This window comes from Cheilinus undulatus, linkage group 5 (assembly GCF_018320785.1).
Source record: "Cheilinus undulatus linkage group 5, ASM1832078v1, whole genome shotgun sequence".
Taxonomy (NCBI): Eukaryota; Metazoa; Chordata; class Actinopteri; order Labriformes; family Labridae; genus Cheilinus; species Cheilinus undulatus.
In genome coordinates this window covers 38415540-38437801 of record NC_054869.1, presented here as the reverse complement: position 1 = coordinate 38437801, position 22262 = coordinate 38415540, and the positions used below count along the sequence as shown (strand labels likewise).

The window sequence follows — 22262 nt, the reverse complement described above, 5'->3', positions numbered from 1 at the left end:
TCACCAGTCAAAGCCTTATGGGAGGGTGGCAAAAAGAAAGCCACTGTTGAAGAATACCCATTAAAACTCAGCTACAGTTCACCAAAAGGCATGTGGGAGACTCCATGTTCAAGTTGGAGAAAGTTTTTGGGTCTGATGAGACCAAAATGGTGCTTTCTGGCCATCAGACAAGAAGTTAAGTTTGGCGGACACAAAACCCTTCACATAGTCACAAACACACCATCCACACTGTGAGGCACAGTGGTGGCATCATCATGCTGTGGGGATACTTCTCAGCAGCCAGTCCTGGAAGGCTTGTAAAGTTAGAGGGTAAAATGAATATGGCAAAATATGAGAAAATCCTGGAGGCCAATCCGATGAAGTTTGCAAGAGAACTACAGTGTGGGAGAAGGTTTAATTTCCAGGAAGACAATGACCAAATGAAACAGAAATGGTTTAAAGACAAAGTTTTGCAACAAAGAATATAGTAAATTTGCACTTTAAATGTTACAAGCAAGGGCTGACAATGGGGCCTAATGGCCTTTAACTTTGATCTCTGACCTCCAAAATGTAATCAGTTCATCCATGAGTCTTTGTCGACATTCGTGCAAAGTTTGAAGAGAATCCCTCTAGTGTTTTAAAAATACCCTGTTCACATGACTGGTCCGGAAAGCCAGGACTGGACATGAGCTCCAGTGACCTTCACCTCCAGGTTCACAAGAATAGCCTAAATGATGGATGGACAATCCAAAAACATAATGCCTCCAGACTTGGCTATCATTGGCGCAGAGGCAAAAAAATAGCAGTATATTTTTAGTAGACTGTGGGGTGTCTGTTAGTTAGAGATAACTAGTGAACAGTAGAGGTGGGCGACATGACTCATAGGGTCTGTGAGCGGTCTGTGGGTCTGTACTTGATGATTTTCAACATACTGTACCATCAGCCAATAGGTTTGCAAACTCCACAGGGTACAAAGGTTCAAAACGGCACAGAAACGGCACATTGCACAACACAATGGAAATCATCACACAGGAGGACAGATAAAGCATTATCACTCTGTAAGACCTCCTGAAAACAGACTTTACAATACATTCCTTGGTGGCAATAGCTCAGTCTGTAGGGACCTGGGTTAGGATAAAAAAGGTTGCTGGTCCAAGTCCAGATAGTTGCTAGTCATCTCTTGTGATCTGCCAAGGTGCCCTTTAGCAGGACATTGGACACCTAAATTCTCTGGTTCTCTTTTCATGCTGTCTCTCCATTATTGCATGTTACCAGGATCCTGTTGTGCATGTGTGTTTATTCTTCCTGCATGTGTGTGTCCTCAGTATGTGCGTGTAGCATGTCCAACAACAAAGTGAACAGAATGAATTTCCCCTTAGGGATGAATAAGGCTGGGAAGTCTGCTGGGTCACACTCTGTGGAGCACCCTTACAGGAAGTAACGTTTATTTCAATTTAAAGTGGTCTGAACTAATTTACACTCAGCTAAGATAAACTGCACTTAACATAAATAACCTAAACTACTCTCTAATTCCTGTCTCCCCTCATCTGGGAAAAGTTTGATGGTTTAAAGAGACCAGCCTACTTTGAAGATGAAAAGAGAATACAACACTTCTAAAGGTCTTAATATTTCTGCCTAGTCGCTGTTTTGGCCTGAAAAGTGTGCTCATTCTCTTCTCTCCTCTCCTCTCCTCTCCCACACAAATAAAAAAGAGCTCAGGTTTGGACAGGAAAGCCAAGCATGATGGCCATTTATGGCTCAAGTTATGACCCCATCGGCACATTTTTGAGCGGGCTGATGACAAGCTGCTGGAATGCCCCGCCGTTTTGCAGCGTAGTTTGAAAACATGATTAACGGTGGTGGGACATAAAAAGAATGTGATTCTCATTTGAGCGGTGGGTACTGCAGGCTGGCCTGGGAAATCATCCAGACCCTAATTGCTGAAGCAGACCCTGATCCAGACTGCTGGAACTTGCAGACACACAGAGAAAACACACACAAAAGTTGCACATACAGATATGGATATATAGGGCATGTTACAGTCTTGCTCTCTGAGTCAGATATTATCATCGCAATGAACACATATAGGACTGTATAATAAACTCTGTAGGTTAACACGAAAGAGGCAACAATAAGTTGAGCCTTTTTCTCCCATGGGTGTTCAGAGATGCTCTTCGTCATACCTCAGTTTAGGTTACTTGAATTACTGTTGTCTTTCTATCAGCTCTGCTCATTCTCCTCTGTCACTGCCACTGCCACTCACTGAATATTTTGTCTCATTTGGACCATTCTCTGTAAGCCCTTTAGATAGTTGTATGAAAATCCCAGTAGATAAGCAGTTTTTGAAATACCCAGACCAGCCTGTCTGGCACCAACAACTATGGCACATTTAAAGTAATTTATATCACCCTTTGTCCTGATTCTGATGCTTAGTTTGAACTCAAGCAGATCATCTTGACCACGTCTGCTTTTGTAAATGCAATGGTCCTGCCCTTTGATAGGCTGATTAGATTTTTGTGTTAATGAGCAGTTGACTTGGTGTACCTAATGAAGTGATTGCAGAGTGTATATCCTCATTTTAGGGGCTCAGTGACAGCATAGATTTTCCCTGAATTGCTCAGGGTTTCATTCCAGCTCCTGTGGTCCAAGTGTTGAAATGTCCTTGAGTAAGACACCATCTCCTGATCCCATTTAGAAGTTAAGGAACATTTTGACTTTAAGGTGTCATTCAGTGCTGGTTTTGGATTACACAGATTAGCCAGATTAGCCTAGCTGTTGTTGCTAACTGCTAATTAGCCTGGTGTCATGTATCGAATGAATCTATGAAGACTGGTGTTGCTGCAGTGTTTTACCTTATTTATTGCACAGCTTGCATGACTCATATCCAACTCCTGACTTTCTGGTGTTTAAAGAAATAGGAAATAATCAAGTAGCTTTGCTTTTAGTCCTGCTGGCAGTAGATGGACACTATGATCTATGGTGTGTGTACCACCTGTAACTTGTTACATTGCCATAGGGGATGTGTATTTTTGAACTGCTGTCACAGCATTTACGGCTGTATCGATTCAGTAACATCTGTATCTATACACGTATCTGCAGTTTGTAATGATATAGTGCTATATCAATTTTTTGAGCACAGGCCTAATACTACAGCCAATACATCTGTGGTAAATATGTCATCTATCGTAAAGAACTAGGGCTGCAAGCAGCACTGAAGGGCCCTCATAGCCCTGTGCATGTCAGAGTTTGTCACAATCGCAGGTTTGTAGTAACCATTGGGTATTAGCAATGCAGTGTGCTGCAACACAGCAGAGAGACCATTTGGATCATCCCAGGACTGTCATTAAATCAGAAATAATGAGCATGCTTCCCTTTGTATATGAAGTACTTCTAGCTGTCAACACTAGGTGGCAGTATGACAGAGCAAGATGCTAATATGTACATTTGATCTGAGCAGGACTGATATTTATTATCATATAAAATTGAAAGGAGAGTGGACACTTTGTTAAAGGTGTTACAGGATTCTTACAGTAGGTGGCGCTACAAGCAAAATTATCAAGTTAACCTTTGAATGTGTAAAAGGGCAGGCCTTGATCATACATGTGAAATTTGAATACAATCAGATGCTTTACATGAAACACAACTTCCTGTGAAATTGGCAAGCTATTCAATGCTTGCTATCAGCAGTGAGGTGTCCTTTAATGAAACATGACTGTGTTGTGGAGAAATATCGAGGCCTTCAGTTTAGAATCTGAGCTTGATAGTTTCAGCCCAGTAAGAGTGAGAATATGAGAGAATATACCAGCTGTGAAAGATTCTTATTGATTAGAAAGCAGAAGTATGCATAATTTATCTTTGATTTGTTGCATCATTTACTTCCAAACTTATCTTATAACTAGATTGCAAAAAAGATTTTTACCAGCTATTTTTCTATCAATGTTTAGATGTCTTTCAAGTGTAATGAAAAATCAGAAAATTTTACTTAAAAAAAAAGAAATACGCAGTGATGGATTCATCATAATCAGGAAATTTCTCCTTCAGTGAAGCTGTTTTTTTCTGTAAGATAAAATATGTTCTCTGGCCAGTACCTCCTTCTAAACAGGAGAAAATGAAATCTGATACTGAAAGATTGCTTTGCTGATACTTTGTGGAGACAGTTTGAACCATGTCCTATATAAGTAACAGAACAAAAGACTGCTGATAAGATCAGAGGGTGTTCGATTTCAAAAGTGATGAACATGCTCCCTCTCATTCAATAAAAGCTGGATCACTCCATTTTAAGATTGTTGCTTTTCCTCCATTTAAGTATTTGCTTACTAAAGGGCTCTTTTGAGGTATTGGATATTTTTATATCCTATTATATTATCCCAATGAAATAAAAGTCTTAAAGTTTTTTTGTGCAGCAGATTCCACAGAGTCAGTGTTGCACATCGACTGAGGAAGCAGAACTCCGCTTCCTTACACTTGTGCATGGATTTATGGGCAATATAAAGAAAATTTACAGCAAGAATCATTTTGCAAGAGCATTCTCCCCCAGAAGTATAAACCTGGTGTTGCTTTGCTCTCCACCTCCTTTCTGCTCCGCCCTTCCATTTCATTAAGTCTAAAGACAGCCATGGAAGTCTGAAGTCTCATCTGTCAGCGCTGCCTCCTCCTCCTCCTCCTCCTCTTCATGTTTCCAACCTCTCCCTAGACCTTCAACTGCTTTTCTTTCTACATTTCATGCTTACTTTCTTTCTTTTTCGCCCTCTTCGCTCGAAAATCATCCATTTCTATTTCCCTGCTCCCTTTGTGTGGCTAGACAGCCGTGTAATTGTGGGCCGTGTGAGGAGCGGGGATGAGCACTATGCTAGTGCACCTACCTACAGCCTTTCTCCCAGCAGCCTCTTTGTTCCTGTTCCATTGTGGTCGGCTAGCTAAAGAGAAGCGCTACACATGTTGTTTGTGCTAGAAGACTGTCTGCAGCCTTTGTGATAAATATGGACCTCAGTTTTCTCTCAAGTATTGTCACTATTCTTCCTCTTTGCTGCCTGTCTGTTTGGATACCTCTGGCTGTGCTGCAGAGAAGCAGATTAGCTTCACCTCTGAGGGACACAGGCACAAATTCACACAAGCACAAGCTACACACAGACAAACATCAGTTGTCCTTTTGCCCCTTTGTCCATTCTTTCTTGCCCCATAACGCTTGCTAAGACTCCTGTTACTGGTCCATGTGCATGTGTATGAGCAGTGTTTAATAAGGTGCTCGTAATGATATTTTTCAGGACAAAGAAAGAAAATGAGATTTGGTTTACAGATTTGGATTTGGATACATTAGATTTGGTTTCAGTAGATCAGAAATGTCCAAACTTTATTCACTGCTAGGCCACATCCAGAAAATGTAAGGCTGACTGGTCCACTTTGATATACCTAAACCTGAGCATATTAAAGTTAGTGAAACATTTCAAGACGTGCAAAGTCATTGATAAAAAGGAACCCTAGTGGCTGATAAGGCCAATAACCAATAATTTTTAAGGATTGTGAGGGTGGTCAATCAGATCTCACAGGGGCCCTGATTAGCCCTGGGTACCACTGGATCCACCCCTAATCAAGAGGAGATCCAGCCTCTATGCAGCAATGAGGTGAGAAACTGATGGCTCATCTCCACATTCAGAGACGACCAAGACCGTACAGTGAAGCAGCCATTCTTTATTGGAGTGTTGTTGCTTGAAGATGACTAGTGCTGTATGCTTTTTACATTAGACCTTGAGACAGAGACAGTGGAGAAAATGAGCATACTGTGTGCTTCTATTTCCTGCTGTAAACCATTTATTTTTATGAATCAGGGCATAATGAATCAAGATATTGCAGGTTTTTTTGATTGTTCATATGTTCACCATTTATGTTGTCTCAATTTAGTTAAAGAAAGCATATCAACAAATTCATCTTGTCAAAAAGTTTGATTACAGATAAGTAACAAGTACACTATAGGGCCAACTTGAAAGTTGAAAATTGCACCATGGGCCCCTGCAGCCAGTATTTCCCATACATTCCACCCTCCGACGCACCGATTGAAGTGTGACGACATTCTGCCATCGTTTCACCATTTTTCTGCAGCTTTTTGCAACCATGATGGTTGTGATACACCAACTCATACCTCCATGCATGCAGCTCACCTGCAATGAATATTTCAAAAGGCAAGTGCTGGTATTTGAGCATCTTTACACAATGTACTGTTGATGAATACTGTCAAAGGAGTAGAAACACAGAAAACTAGGGCTGCAAGCAGAACTGAAGGGGGAAATCTAGGGTTGTTCCAGGGCAAAGTTGATAAAAAATGTAAATTCAGATTTGTACTAACCTAGTGTACAGGTAAATAAACACCCAAGAAGCTGCCTAAATGTAGCAAATTTATTCAACACAACTAAACATTGGATCACAGCATCTGTGGATTAAAAATTTGAAATTGGTTTGTTAATTGTGGCTCACGTTAGCAGTACCAGAAAAAAACATGTTCCTAGATCATTTTTGGAGGCTAACAGCCCTATGTTTACGCTAATCACACTGTTGGCTGTTCTCTGTGCTTGTTTACATCTGGGCAGTAACACAAAGAAAGCTGGCCCTTTAACCAGAGCTATAGTCAGTATATAGCTACAGCCCTGGCTAGAGGTGGGTGGCTGAAATACAGCATGGCCACTGTGATTGACTTTATATATTACTAGGAATGCATGATATTATCAGCAAAAGGCAAATATCGGTACTGACATATATCAAAATTTCTGCCGACATTTACCTCCGATATTTTGCCTGTGTATTTCAGCATATATATTATCGACTGTAAATTTTGTCCATATATACTACCAATTTAGTGGAGTTTTAGGCTGAACCAGCAGACCTTTGTCAGTTGAGGTCTTTTTCTTTATTTATCCTCATTCTTTGAACTCTAAAGTAATTTTTAAAGTTTGTTTCCCTGGTCATCCTCAAACCTTTAAGTGTGTCCAAAAGGACTGAAATTTCTTGTATGTAAAGCTTATTGAAATATCAGTATCAATATTGTATCGGCTAAAATAAATCTGTAAATATCAGCAAAAATCCAATATCGTGCATCCCTATATATTGCTTAATTTGTCTATCCCACCTCTGGTGGCAACTCGAGGATGACAGCTTATAAACCTAATGTCAGCTTTTGGGCAGGTCTGTACTGGAAATATCAACCTTTACATTGGAAAATAATTTGATGAGACTTTTTTTTTTTTTTTTTTTTAAAGGATGCCACCAACTAAAATACAATTAAAATAAAATTGACAATAACAATTTTACACACATAACTCAAGAAAACACAGTTGCAGCTTGGTATACATATAAGATAATAATTAAATAACTCCTGAATATAAGTGAGACCATGGTAGCAAGCACATAGGGCACTAAGATTAAGGCTTGATAACCAGGCTTTGTCAAGGTTTAACCTCTGCTCATTCAATACAGTCACGCACACACAGTCCCACAGAAATTAAGTGCACTAAAAGGTCAGTCCTCTTATAATGGAGCATTACGCACACTATAGAGCTTAGAAAGAAGAAAAGGTTACCTGCTGGTTGCTCCTTGGTTTTCTAAGTGTTAATCCTCTTTTTTCCTTTTATGTTTCAAACAGCGGTCAGGGCTGTGAGTGTCCACATTACTGCAAATGTACAGAGTGATTTTTAAAAGGTTTTTCTACTTGTTAGAGGTTTGGAGAGTCACTCCAGCTCAGCGCTGAAGGTGAAGACAAGCCTACATCATTACATTGGCCTTGACTTCAGAGTCCATTTACCAACCCTTGGTGTATAATACAGAGGTGATTCTGTCCCTTTGATAAAACTGGTCTGCCATCTCTCTTTTATTAATCAAGAGCTTTTCAGAGTTTAAGAAACACAGTTACCAGTCAGGCTTTTACAGTGGTTACAAAAAGTATTCAAAGCCCCTTAAATTTGTCACTCTTTGTTAATTTGCAGCCATTTGATAAAATCATTTAAGTTGATTTTTTTCCCTCACTAATGCACAAACAGCAGCCCATTTTGACAGAAAAACACAGAATTGTAGACTTTTTGCAAATTCATTGAAAAAGAAAAACTTGAAATATTGCATGGTCACAAGTTTTCAGACCCTTTGCTGTGACACTTGTATATTTAATTCAGATGCGGTTCATTTCTTCTGATCATCCTTGAGATGGTTCTACACCTTTATCGGAGTCCAGCTGTGTTTGATTAAATTGACTGGACTTGATTAGGAAAGGCACACACCTGTCTGTACAAGACCTTACAGCTCACAGTACATGTCAGAACAAATGAGAACCATGAGGTCGAAGGAACTGCCTGAAGAGCTCAGAGACAGAATTGTGGCAAGGCACAGATCTGGCCAAGGTTACAAAAGAATTTCTGCTGCACTTAAGGTTCCTAAGAGCACAGTGGCCTCCATAATCTTTAAATGGAAGAAGTTTGGGATGACCAGAACTCTTCCTAGAGCTGGCCATCTGGCCAAACTGAGCAATCGGGGGAGGAGAGCCTTGGCGAGAGAGGTAAAGAAGAACCCAAAGATCACTGTGGCTGAGCTCCAGAGATGCAGTGGGGAGATGGGAGAAGGTTCTAGAAAGTCTACCATCACTGCAGCCCTCCACCAATCCAGGCTTTATGGCAGAGTGGCCCGACAGAAGCCTCTCCTCAGTGCAAGACACACGAAAGCCCGCACAGAGTTTGCAAAAAAAACACATGAAGGACTCCCAGACTATGAGAAATAAGATTCTCTAGTCTGATGAGACCAAGACTGAACTTTTTGGCCTTAATTCTAAGGCCAAAACCAGGCACCTCTCATCACCTGCCCAATACAATCCCAACAGTGAAGCATGGTAGTGGCAGCATCATGCTGTGGGGGTGTTTTTTAACTGCAAAGACAGGACGACTGGTTGCAATTGAAGGAAAGATGAGTGTGACAAAGTACAGAGATATCCTAGAAGAAAACCTTTTCCTAAGTGCTCAGGACCTCAGACTGGGCCAAAGATTCACCTTCCAACAAGACAATGACCCTAAGCACACAGCTAGAATAACAAAGGAGTGGCTTAGGAACAACTCTGTGACTGTTCTTGAATGGCCCAGCCAGAGGCCTGACATAAACCCAATGGAGCATCTCTGGAGAGACCTGAAAATGGCTGTCCATCAATGTTCACCATCCAACCTGATAGAACTGGAGAGGATCTGCAAGAAAGAATGGCAGAGGATCCCCAAATCCAGATGTGAAAAACTTCATCATTCCCAAGAAGACTCATGGCTGTATTAGCTCAAAAGGGTGCTTCTACTCAATACTGAGCAAAGAATCTGAAAACTTGTGAGCATGTGATATTTCAGTTTTTGTTTTTTAATAAATTTGCAAAAATGTCTACAAGTCTGTTTTTCTGTCAAAATGCGCTGCTGTGTGTACATAATGAGGAAAAAAATCAGCTTAAATGATTTTATCGAATGGCTGCAAATTAACGAGTGAAAAAATTAAGGGGGTCTGGATACTTTTTGTACCCACTGTAAGTGCATTTCAATATAGTTTAAATTTTCACCTCTTAAAGGGGGTGTAGAAATAAGACTGTGATATTTTCTATAACTTAAATGATAATGAATAATTCCTTGGAAGCTAACATACTGTAAGGAGGTTTGTTAAGGCAAAGAGCAGAGGTTGGACAAGTATACTTGAGGAGAAAAGTAACCAATGAACATGCACTGTAAGATCTGAATTACAGGTAGCACTGGTATTCAAAGAAGAGGACAAAAAGGAGCTCTAGCCAGCGTGTGGGATGAAGACTGCCAACATGGAGACTGTAAATATGGCGATAATTCTACGCTTTAAATTAAAATAATACATTTAAGTTATATAAAGTAACAACAGATCTGTTCAGGCTTGGACTGGTGGTCACATCAGCCACATCTCCCCTCCAACATTTTCCTCTGTGAACAAATGTAATGCTCTCGTTGTGTCGGTTTAATTTAGTGGCTGTGGTAACTGGAGACTTTCAGCCAAATGCGTTCTTAGATATTGTCGTTACAGCAGCTGATGAAAACAGAATGAATGTTTCTTTACTTTTTTTGTCAAAATACCTTGATAGCATCAACTTTTGGGCCAAATGTGGCATTTATCTGACACCTTTGGCTGAGACATGGCACATGGCAAGGCAAAATGTATGAGGGCCAAATTGAAACTACACACACTCTGAAGCACCTTCAAACTTGGAGAAAAATTATCTTTCGAGTTTCTTCTGTTCTTCTCTAACCCTGAGTCAAACTGTCAAAATAGTGTTGTACCCTTTTCTTTTTCTGCAAACCTTGATTTCAGGAGCATATTTTTTTTCATCCTTAGACCTCCTGATTTACCCAGGAGAATTTCAGAAGCAGGGTGTCCTGAATCTTCTCCAGAATAAAGAGTACACGCATGAAAGCAGCTTTCACCAGAGCTCCACCGAATGTTTCTCAGTAACTGAAAAGCCTTTCTCTGCTGTATTTCATGTAGAAGTTGATTTATATGAGAACGGACATTCTCTATTTCTTCTCTCCATTGAACTTTTCTTTTCATGCTGTAATCCAGCCCCCTATCCTTCAGTGCTGGGTCAAACAAAGGCTTAACTCTTTGGCGGGCAGCGTTAACTGGCGAGGAAACAAAATCAAATAAAAAGAAGTTTTTAGGATTACGCGAAATCCTCAAGGTCTGGCTGAGTGGACCCAGTAATTCAATTTAGATAGAAAATATGTTTGTGACTTTGTGTTTGAGGAGGAAAAGTGCCCCTAAAGCCCAGACATGCCAAGATATGAGCCAAAGTTTGATTGTTTGTATGTGACTGAAAGAAGAAATCAGTAGCAGAGTGACAGTTTTATTGTTTCCCTGCAGCTGTTTGCGCCGACAGCGAGGTGACAGTGAGCCACTCTGACCCCGGATGAAGAACAATTCCCCCTCGTCTTCTGTCTCTTGCCTGACGGCTGCACTGATCACTTAAACATGTCGTCCTTTTGTTGTCATCGGAAATGTCTTATTGCTAATTCATTGGGAAAAAAGAGACCTTGAGTTGTAAATTAGCTGACTTTCTAACTTTAACACAATTTTTTTTGTGCATTGATCACGTTTGTGCGACAACTCTTGCCCTTTATGGTTTACTTTACTCATCACACCGTCACACATCTTTTAACACTCTTTTCCACCTCCTCATTAACCTTCTTCTCCATTCATTTGTCATCTTGTGCACTTATCTGCTCTTTTATTGACTTTTTTTTAAATCTCAATGTCTTCTTTTATTATATTCGATTAAATTTAACCAAGAAAACCTCATCGAGACAGAGAATTTCATTTACCAGAGCATCCTAGTCAAGACAGGCACAATCTCAGAGTCACAGACATAGACTACAGTTATGGATGAAAGTATTGGCACCCCTGGAATTTTTCCAGAAAATACACCATTTCTCAGAGAAATTGTTGCAATCACAAATGTTTTTGTTATACACATGTTTATTTCATTTATGTGCATTGGAACAACACAAAGAAAAAAGAAAAGCCAAAATTGATATAATTTAACACAGAACTGGGCTGGATCCTCATTTAAACTCTCAGGTGCTGGCAATATAGAAATCACACCTGAAGTCACTTAGAATGTATAAAAGTTGACTAACCCTTTGTGTTGTGTGCCTGTGTGTGTCACACCAAGCATGGAGAAGAGAAACAAGAGCCGAGAATAGTCTGAGGACTTTAAGAAGCAAAACTGTGAAAAATATGAACACTCTCTAGGTTACAAGACCATCACCAGAGATCTTGAAATTCCTTTGTCCACTGTGCGTAATATAATCAAGAAGTTTATAACCCATGGAGCTGTGGCTAATCTCCCTGGACATGGACAGAAGAGAGAAATTGCCAAATGAATGCAAGCAGGAAAGTTGTCAGTCAACTTCCACACAAATTCAGGCTGTCCTGCAGACTCAGGGTGCAAAAGTGTCAGCTTGGACCATACGTGGTCATCTGAATGAGATGAAGCGCTATGGCAGGAGACTGAGGAGAACCCCACTGCTGACAAAGAGACATGTAAAGCCAGACTGGAGTTTGCAAAAATGTACCTGAGTGAGCCTCAATCCTTCTGGGAGAACATTTTGTAGACAGATGAGACTAAGGTAGAGCTTTTTGAAAAAGCATATCATTCTACTGTTTACAGAAAACAGAAAGAGGCCTACAAAGAAAAGAACACAGTACCTTCAGTCAGTAGTTCAGTAGAGGTTCAAAGATGTTTTGGGGTTGTCTAGCTGCCTCTGGCACTGTGTGCCTTGACTGTGTGCAAGGAATCATGAAATCTGGAGATGATCAAAAGATTTTGGGCCGCAATGTAGGGCCTAGTGACAGGAAGCTTGGTCTGCGTCAGAGGTCATGAGTATTCCAGCAGGACAACGACCCAAAACATACCTCAAAAGAGCTCAGAGAGATCCACAGCATAGTGACTATAAATGAAAATATTCTATCTGCGTAGTTTAAAGAGTTTTCCTTAAAAATGGGCCAAGAAAACATATTGGCTTGCCTTTACTCAGCGTCGAAAAAATACAAAGCACTTCATTTCTTCTTCTCTGCTCTCTCTCCATAAAACTTACGTAAAACTTGTTACACTACATGAATAGAACATTCCCATTGATAGCCGCTATGCTGCGGGGCTCTCTGAGCTCGTAATAATCACAAGATCAACTTTCACAGAAATCACTTGAGGCTAATGCCACTACTATAGCCAAGTACCTCATACGACCCAACTTCAAAATCCTGAAATATCCCTTTAAGACATTTAGAAGGAAAGCCTCCAGCTTTCTCACTCTACATTCTGTTTGATAAATAGTTTCAAAACAACAAACAGATTATTCTGACAAACTGATACAGCCAGTCTCCATATCATCTCTGACTACTTTTAAGGCAGCAGTGGTGTTTTTTTCTAAACGCTGACTGATAATCAAAAATCAAAAAAACGATTAAATAGATGCGTCAGTGGTTTTACAATAAAATCAGCTGCAAGTTTTAAAAAAATAAGGCTGAAGGTTGTCTGGACCTGCTGGTTTTCTTACATTTAAAAGTCTTAGGGCTTTGTGTGCTTCGCTGACTGTAACTGGCCTCAAACTTTTCTGAATCTTTTCTCCTACGTGTGTCTGACACATCCTTCTTTCTTTGTCTTCTTTTCTCATGCTTATATCCATTCCTGCATCTCTTATTGTATTCTCATCATCATGATCCTCCTGTGCACATTTTCTTTTTGCCACCTCATCATTTCCTCTTCCTAATCCGTCATCCCAGCACACCTTTCTCAGCTGCATCCTTTCTACTTGCTCTTTCCAAAATCATTCCCCCAAAGTATGTTAAACCTGTCAATTTTTCCCCAGGACTCTCTTCCTTCTCCCTTTTTTGTCACCAGCAGCCTCTTCTGCAGCTCCAACACTTTGAATCGCATCTCTCGGCTTTATCTCTTGTAGCATCGCCTCTCATTGAAAGGCTCAGTATGCGCATGGCGTCCGAGCAGGGCCTTTTGTCACGAGCTCTGTACATTATTGAAAGCGAGCAGATCACTAATTCATGTCAGCTGAGCCCTTGTGGGGTTTGAGCAGAGGTGGGTGGGATCTGGTTGCTTCTTGAAGACCCTTTCATGTGGCATGATCAGGTCCTGAGCTATCGCGTTGCACACTTTCCTTGGTCCATGCACACCTCCACTGTCCTCTCATTTCACCTGATTCAGGCCTTATTAATCGCCTCCCCTTGTTTCCTCTCCTCTGTCAATCTCCCATCATGTACCCACTCTGTTCAACTTCCAGCTACGCTATAAAGATTTCTACTCCCTGCTTCCCTCATTCATTGATGTCTGATCTAATTGCTTTTGCTCTGACCCTGGGCACAGTGTAACAAGCTCCCAGAGGATGCACTCTGCTTCGGCCTTCGTCGCTACATCCCTGAATTGCTACATTCTGTTCCCTCTGATTTTTCCCAGTGCATTAAAAGCTCTAATACCATACCCCTAAGATGCACAGCATCATACTGAGATCTAGCTGGCTTAGCTGAGTCTAATCTAAAGCCAAGAATGACCACTTGCAACAGGTTTTATTTATATTTTCAAGAGTGGAATTGTTCCTATTTCTTTCTAAGATAGGAGACAGAAAAAGGACAAAGAGTGGGAGCCACACAGAGGAAGAGAAAATAAACAGATAGAGGTGGGAGGACAATGAAAAGAAAGAAAAGTACATCCTGATAACATTGCAAGGCTTGCGAGGGCAACAAAACTTAATAGAAAATGTGAAATATGAAGATGCAGCCCAGTGAACCAAAGCAGACAAGCTGGTGCACATTTTAACAGCTTTGGCTCCCCTCAGAAAAAACATGTTTTTTTTTTTTTGTTATTTTTTTCCAGAATGTGACGCACATTTTAACTTTTCTCTCACCAGCGTGTCTTCTTCTTTGATCCAACAGTGTGATATGTCACACATCAAGACATATCCACGAGTTGTGTCACCTTGAATGAAACCACGGAGCGAGAAAAAAACTCAGGAATCATGCTTTGTTCTGCAGAAAATTTCCTAGTACTGAAATTCCCTGTTGATCTGCATCCTATTTTCACTCCTGTTTGCTTGAAAACATGACAGCAGGATGCTGAGATTCACTAAATAAGTCTTCACTCATGTTGCTTAGCCTATAGTGAGATAATCCTCAGGATAGCAGGGATTCTTCTGCTGGAAAATGAGACTGAGGTGGTATCTTACTTACTGTGTGCACACATGTGTATGGTGCATACTGACAACATAGGCTACCCTTGCAAAGCAGATGGATACGTCCGATTCCATGTTTCTTCCTGACAAATCCATCTTGCAAAGCACCCATCTGAACCGCTTGAGCCGGTAAGAAAGGGACAGGACCAATCAGCGTTGAGGGGCAGTACTTTTGGGCGTGGCAGAGTCGTGACATATGCACGAAGCGAGAAGAGGCCGGGGCAATTATGGCGGAAGAGATTAGCGTGAATGCTGCTAAAGCATAAGCTTTATCAGAGCTTGATGATGTTTCTTCGTTAAAAGAAGAACAAAGAACAGCGCTGAGTTGTTTTCTTTACCCTCTGAGTTTTTTTTTCAAAGGCTCTGCTCTTTTTGAAATGCCGTCTATGGAAGGTTTACCAGATGGATTAACATCCACCTGGCATGTCAGGTTAAACATAGGCAGGTTAGGTTAGGAATTCTTAAAACTGTCAAATACAGAAAATACTTTCTCACATTAATGCTTACTTTCATTTCCTTTTTAACTGTTTATTTCGGACTTTTATTCAGAGAGGACTATGGATGGAGTCGGAAACTAGTGAGAAAGTAAGTGTGGGAAGGATATGTAGGAAAGAAGGTACAGGGCAGTTCTGAACCGCTGCCCCAGCTCTGAGGACTATTGCCTCTGCACATGGGCTGCATGGACGTAACCCCCGGGCAACTGTTTTCCCAAAAGCCTATTTTTTTGTGCCTGTTTGAAATTAAATCTAAATGGTTTACAGGGCCAGAGGCAAAGTTTAAAAATAAAAGAAATTTGATTTTGGGGGTCTGGGAGTTCTCCTCCAGCGAGTTTTAAGGGCCAGTATTTTTATGTATCATTTTTGTGACATGAATTTTTCACTTTTAAACTTAAGTGTTTAATAAACGCTATCTATCAGACACTTCCTAATGCAGGCTCAACTGGGAGAGTCTATGGTCAAGTGGAAGAAAGTTCTTTGGTCTGATGAGACCAAAATGATGCTTTTTGGCCATCAGACAAGATGCTTTGCTTGGCATACACCAAACACGGCACTTCACCACAAACACACCATCCTTACTGTGAAGCACGGTGCTGGCAGCATCATGCTGTGGGGATGCTTTGAGGCAGTAGGCCCTGGAAGGCTTGTTAAGGTAGAGGGTAAAATGAACGTGGCAAGGGAACTACGGCTTGGGATAAGATTTATTCCTAGTAAGACAATGACCTTGAGCGTAGAGCAAAAAGCTACACAGCAGTGATTTAAAAACAGCAAGGTGAATGTTCTAGTGGCCGAGTCAAAACCCAGACCTCAATCCAATAAAGAATTAAGCTGGACTTGACAAGAGCTGTTCACACCCCATCCCCATGCAACCTGACAGAGCTTGAGCAGTTTTGCACAGACAGTTGCAGGTGGATGAGCAGGACAGGGCAGGCAATTGTATTTTACATATAATTAATTATTATGATTGAGTAGTTATTCAATGTTACAATTTTAATCCTGCTGAAATTAGAAATCCCTTCATGTGTGGAGGGGTGCTGAAATTGCATGAGTTTTCATCTGGAAAATTTCATGAATACTATTTTTACAAGAGAATAACCAAATATTTGGCACCATGTGCAAACCTCACAGCCTAATGCTCGGGCCTCTCCTTTACAAAGTCCTGTGCTAAATGTCTGTCCCAGTGCATCAATGCTTACGTAAAGGCCTTTCCTTACACAGGCATAAGAACAGAAAGGAACACAACAGCCTTACAACCACAATATCATTTTGATGCTGTAATTTATTCTAAGAAAAGCTAGAGGCAGAACCACTCCTATCAAACTTGGATATTTCAGAGCTTTCTCTCACACTGTTAATCACACGTGAGGCCACAGAATGTTAAATAAATAAATAATATTCAGGCGTACTCCTCTGACAATGTCATGGAAACATAGAAAATATGCATATACATGTGGATACAAAAGAAAAAAGGGCATTTGTTCTCCATAATCAAACATCACTTTTCCTTTGTGTGTTTTGTTGTTGTTCTCTAACACTCTAAAGTCTAGTAGGGTGTATTAGATCCACTGCAGTCATCAGTCTCTGCTGTCTCATGTGAATGATCCCTTAACAATGAATGGGCATTCAATGAAAATAATAGCCTTTATTGAATTTTCAGACTAAATTACAGGCAGGGACAATTCATTGGTAGACATCCCTACCTAGTTGAAGCACAGAAAGTCTGTTATCCAGGGATAACTCTTCCCTCCTTCTCCTCCTGTCACTTTCTTCCTCTTTGGCTGTTTTGGCATCGCCTTTTCTGCTGCACTGACTGATAAGATACTGCATCGCCACCACACATCGGCATCATGCTGTAGTTGCAGTTAGAAGTGACAAGTTCGCCAAACACTGCCTGTACTGAGAGAAATCACTCATCAGACTTTGACAACGGCCGCGGAGGGGGGGGAGCATGAAAGACCCTGAATAGCGAGTGATATGAACAATGAGTCATCAGTCATATAGTGTGAAAGTATATTCACTGAGCTCAATATTGTTCCTTGTGTCACTTTGACTTGATGCTCGGCGATAGAGGATAGCTCCACATCCTCTCCTCTTTCAGCTAGTACAGTATGTGTGTGCTTGTCTTTTTTGTTTCATAAATATTCATGCCAGAACACCAGCGTAAAGATCAAAACATTTTCTCCTGAAGGTTAATAGGTCAAATGCGTAGATCAAAATCTAGTTGTTGCACACACTCCTCTCATTAGAGGCATTTAAAGAGAATCATTTGATACAGATACTCTGATCTTCCCCTCGGCCGTCCCTAGAGTACGCCCGCTTTCTCTCTCTCTCCCTCACACAAACACAAGCGCTGTAGGTCCTTTGGGCTCAGGCACAGAGCTGAATGCAGATATCCCTCTTTGAAGAGAGCACGCCTAAGATACATGTACGTCTATGCATGTGCGCGCACGCTTAACTCCGTCCCGCTGTGTTGGTGCGTGCTCTTTAATCAGATCAGGTGTTTAATTATTAATGTGTGTGTTAAAAGAAGCAGAGGCGGGATGTGTGAACAGTTCTGACCCTGTAGCTGTTCTCTTTAACCTTTGCTGTGGAATAATCCTCTGTGTGTGTAAAAGAGGGAGTTTAAGAGGGGGAAAAAAGCAGCCCTGCATGTCAAAATTGCCTTCATGAAACAGTAAAAGGAAAACTACAGAGCTGTGATGCCTCAGGTGACACTTTCAACATCCTTTCTTTCTGTGTGTCTCTCTGCAGGTGTGTGGAAATCATCGCCAAGGAGGGCAGAAGTCTGAAGGAGCTCTACCTGGTGTCCTGTAAAATCACAGACCACGGTAGGATACTTTCAGATCACTGTCCCTTTGTTGCAGTCAACCTCCATCATTATTATCACAACTGTTATTGCCCTCCGTCACCACCATGATTCAGGACTCATTTGATTTTACAACTCAGTCCCTGACGAGACTTGCAAACAGTAAAAATATTATTGGAAAGTTTCACAAGAATAAAGTTGTGCTCACTGGATCTCTTTGGTGCAATTCAGACATGTCCGTGATGGAATTAGGAGGCTCAATTTGGTACCTATAACTACAGAATAATTTGGTTTTTATACAATGCACAGAGGGTTTATCTGCACCAAAGCGTCAGAAGTGTCTCCCTGGATGACCCTCTTTCATTGCATTAAGCAAGAACCACAAGATTCAGCTACTTTGCTGCTGTGTAGTTCTACCATGTTTCTTCACTATGTGGACTTTGTAATCCTGCTGGTTTGGTGGTTTAGCTCTCATGCTGTGGTAACAATTGTGAAGTACGAGCTGTACTGTTCCCATCCTCCTGTCACTTCTTATCTTTAATTAGTAGTCTTTTCAGTCAAACCAGCCCTCCACAATAGGAATGAATGGTATTTCCAAAAAACTGACATTTTGTTTGTTTTTAGGAAAATACCAATCTTTATATACATCAATGACATTTTCAATCAATCAGTAGTATTTTCCTCCTACCTACACACATGCACACAGAGTAGGGGGAGGAAAAGTGGAAAAAGAACTGATAAAACAAATTTTTAAACAAATTTATGATCAAAATTGCTGCTTGCTATTGTGTTAACATCACCAACCACTCTAACAGTGTTCAAAGAAACATTTAGTCTACATGATCAGCTCTCTGATTCTAACTTCATTAAAGACAGTATTGGTCTCAGAGGTCCCCCAAACATGCCTGTGAAGTCTGTTGGTGAAAAAACACTCCAGTATCATATTTTTGTATGTCTAAAAACCCCTCTGTTTCAGCCCTGCTCAGAACAAGCTGTTTCTGTGTCTGTGGCTTTAAATGTTAATGAGCTGTCTGACTTCGCCCCTGACCACACCCCTCTCAGGAAATGGAAGTGCTACTCCTGATATTACAATGTTACAATGTCATAATGTAACAGACTGGGCTATCTCAGCTGGCAGCTGAGAGGAAGATCAGGAGAGGAGGGCGGAACTTTCTTCCAAGCAGGGAGGGCCAACCGAACGTGGGAGCGGTGCTAACCCCCACATGAAGTCATGTGGGGAAAGTCTGAGAACAGCTTTCTGAAAGGTGGAGGGGGTGGGGGTTGGTTGTCTGGTACTTGAGGGGCACATATTTTTGTTAGAAAAACCTGGGAAAATAGTTTTTTGCACAGTATTTCCCCTTTAAAGGAGCTGCTCATGCTGTCGAGCTGCTTGTGACTCACACTGCAGCACAAACCTACAGCTGTGGGTAAGATATCAGTGGCATGGCTATGCCATTAAAGTACTAGACCTGCAGAGTTTCCCACATATAAAAAGTACTAAGGTAGGCCTACAGGTCTATTAGAGTAGGTCTGCAGAGCATTTTTAAAAGATTCATATATGATCACCATCCCTGCACATGGGAGACATGCACATATACGTCTCTCCTGTAAATGCACCAATATAGTTGTTTATCTCATGTTAAAAAAAAATGACCTTTCTTTGCTGGTGTGTCAGCATTTTTCTACAATCTTGCTGTTAATATCATCCAGTACTCCTGTTTTCAACAGTAGGCCTTCACACATACACATAAATATGGACTATCAAATAAAACATTTTAAAAGGCTAGTGATGTTATATGAACGTGGTTATAACACGTACTACTGATGAAAGGGAAAAACAGGGCAGAAACCAAAAGACCATTGATCTCTGACAGCTTCTCTCACAGACGTTCATCTGAGACATCCTCTCTTTCAGGACAGTCATACACACTAAAACTTTTAAAATAGAATTGGATTAAACTTCTGTATAGGGTAGAATAAAGGTTAAGGTAATGGTTAGGATCCCAAAAGTTAAAAGTTAAAAACCTGATCTGCAAAACATGATTACAAAACATTTAATAAAGCCAAGTAAACAGACTGTTTACAGAAGGTTGTCCCTCTTAAAGATTATCCTCCATTAAAACATTCCAAGCGTAGCTCACGTAGCTCTGTTAGCTGTGTAAGCTACATAAATAAAGTAGCTATGCTGATAAAATACATAGAAAATGTTGCTACACAGATAATAGCTAGCTAAAGCTAACCTTACATAGCTGCTAAGTAAGCTTTGTAGGTATATTCTCTACATAGCTAGGTTAGCTTCAGCTACGTTTTCTAAAGCCCACATTGCTAAAGCTAAAGCAGCTACACTGGCTTATGTAGTAATGTCAATTATGTAGCTATCGTAATTGTGTTAGCTTTAGCTAAAGCAAACCAGGCAAAAGCAAGCCACCGTTTATGTAACTACTTCTACAACAGCTCTATACTGTATATAATGTAATCCCCAATTACACCTCCAACCTTTTTTTTTTTTAATGAAATGTTGCTCAGTCTGCAATGTTTGCAATGTTGTTATTTCATGAATGCAACTGGCACATTTTATTGATGAATTAAGTTGAATTAAAAAAAATATCTAAAATTTTTTACAGGCAAATTAAGGCTGTTCCATTATGATACAGGGCTGGACTGGCAATCTGTCATACAGGGCATTTTCCTGGTGGGCCGGTGCACTTTGGGGCTGGTATGATTTGATCTCACTTTATTTATTTCATTTTTTTATTCCACTATGTTCACCTCTGACAACAAGAGAGTTTGTGAAAGAGACAATACACATAATTTCATTTGTCCATGTCATTTACTACTCAGTATTTTAGTAGCTTGGGGTATTGATCTTCAAGACTTATTAAAGTGCATGAAGAAACAGTGTAGTTAAATCGTGTCCCACAAAGGTAAATGGCCAGTTGGCATTACAGATGCCAGGGCCAAATTTTCTTCCCAGTCCAGTGCTGTTATGATTTATATGGCATCTCTGATGAACTGTCTGTGAGAGTGGTCGTCAAGGATGTACGGTCTGTTGCCAGGCTGTCTTGATCCCTACTGCCTAAGTAAAGTGTCATTCTATGGGAAAGCCTGCATACACTTAATTAGCAAGCACTGGGTTTACGTGCTGCTGATAGCAGAAAGACCCTCACTCAAGATCCACCTTGCAGAGTTGAGTGTCTGCCTTGAGCATCATGCCACAGTGTATCTGTGAGAACACCAGAGTCACTTGTGGCCAGTACTTGTTACAAGCAGGAGACATACAGACTCAACTGTCTGAAATTGATGATACGAGACAGACTTTCAATGTAGAAACGGGAAAAGTCACGGTTTGGTTTGCATCAAAGTAGCAGCATGACATGCTTCAGGCCACGTGACTAACTTCACACATCCTTCAATGTGACTATTTTGCATGTAAGCATTGCCATCAGGATTTAAAAATGATTCATTTTTGAGCCCTTCTTTTGTAGTTTTGTTAACTGGCATTGTACCACTGTGTTCTTTATATGCAATATCATGACTTAATGAGGGAGAGAAGCTGATAAAGAGTATTGAAGACTGCATCCTTATGGTCATGCATTGCATGTATTGCATATTAACATAATGCAATGCTTTTATATACAGTATGTGTGGGTTTTTTGTGTGTATCTTAGACTACCAGGGTAAAAGTTAGTTTTGCTCACTACTGTTTTTTGATTGGCTACTGTTTTAAAGAAGGCACACACATTTACAAATTTAGGCTTTGCCTTGTTAGTTGTGCAACCAATTCAGAATTTGCACTGTGGCATGTGAAAGATCAGACTTTGAAGAGTTTTGGCTTGATCCTGATTGTTAAGGTAACTTTAATCCTACTTTTTATTTAAATACGCTGCAACTACTCACCACAGCGAGGGTTTGAACTTGTTGTTCCTTGATTTTTTTTTTTTTATCACACAAACTCGCTGCTCCTCGAATTAATTGCCTTTTTAAAATTTAAATTCCACAGTGGACACTAACAAGATTACTAACTAAAGATTCCTCTGCTTGTTTGCCTGGTGGAGTTTCCCTAAAATTGGCTTCTTAAAGCAGGTGTGCTTTGCATTTGAACATACAACGGACGGCATCCTGTGGTTTTTGATAATCAGGCTCTGTTCTGGTTTTCTGTTTTAGACAATACTGCTTCACTTGTTTGTTAACATGCTATTGTCTGAATAATTAGCTTATTGGAAACTG

The 22262-nt window shown here is 40.6% G+C and overlaps 1 protein-coding gene across 2 annotated transcripts in view; it reads left to right on the top strand.

The window, feature by feature from the left end:
- The window catches only part of fbxl17 (F-box and leucine-rich repeat protein 17), a 416200-nt gene that overhangs the window by 272277 nt on the left and 121661 nt on the right, over nucleotides 1-22262 (top strand). For both annotated transcript variants that reach the window (XM_041786742.1, XM_041786743.1), the window contains exon 9: nucleotides 17981-18057. In XM_041786742.1, coding sequence (XP_041642676.1) covers nucleotides 17981-18057 — 77 coding nt within the window. The remainder of the gene's footprint in view (nucleotides 1-17980; nucleotides 18058-22262) is intronic.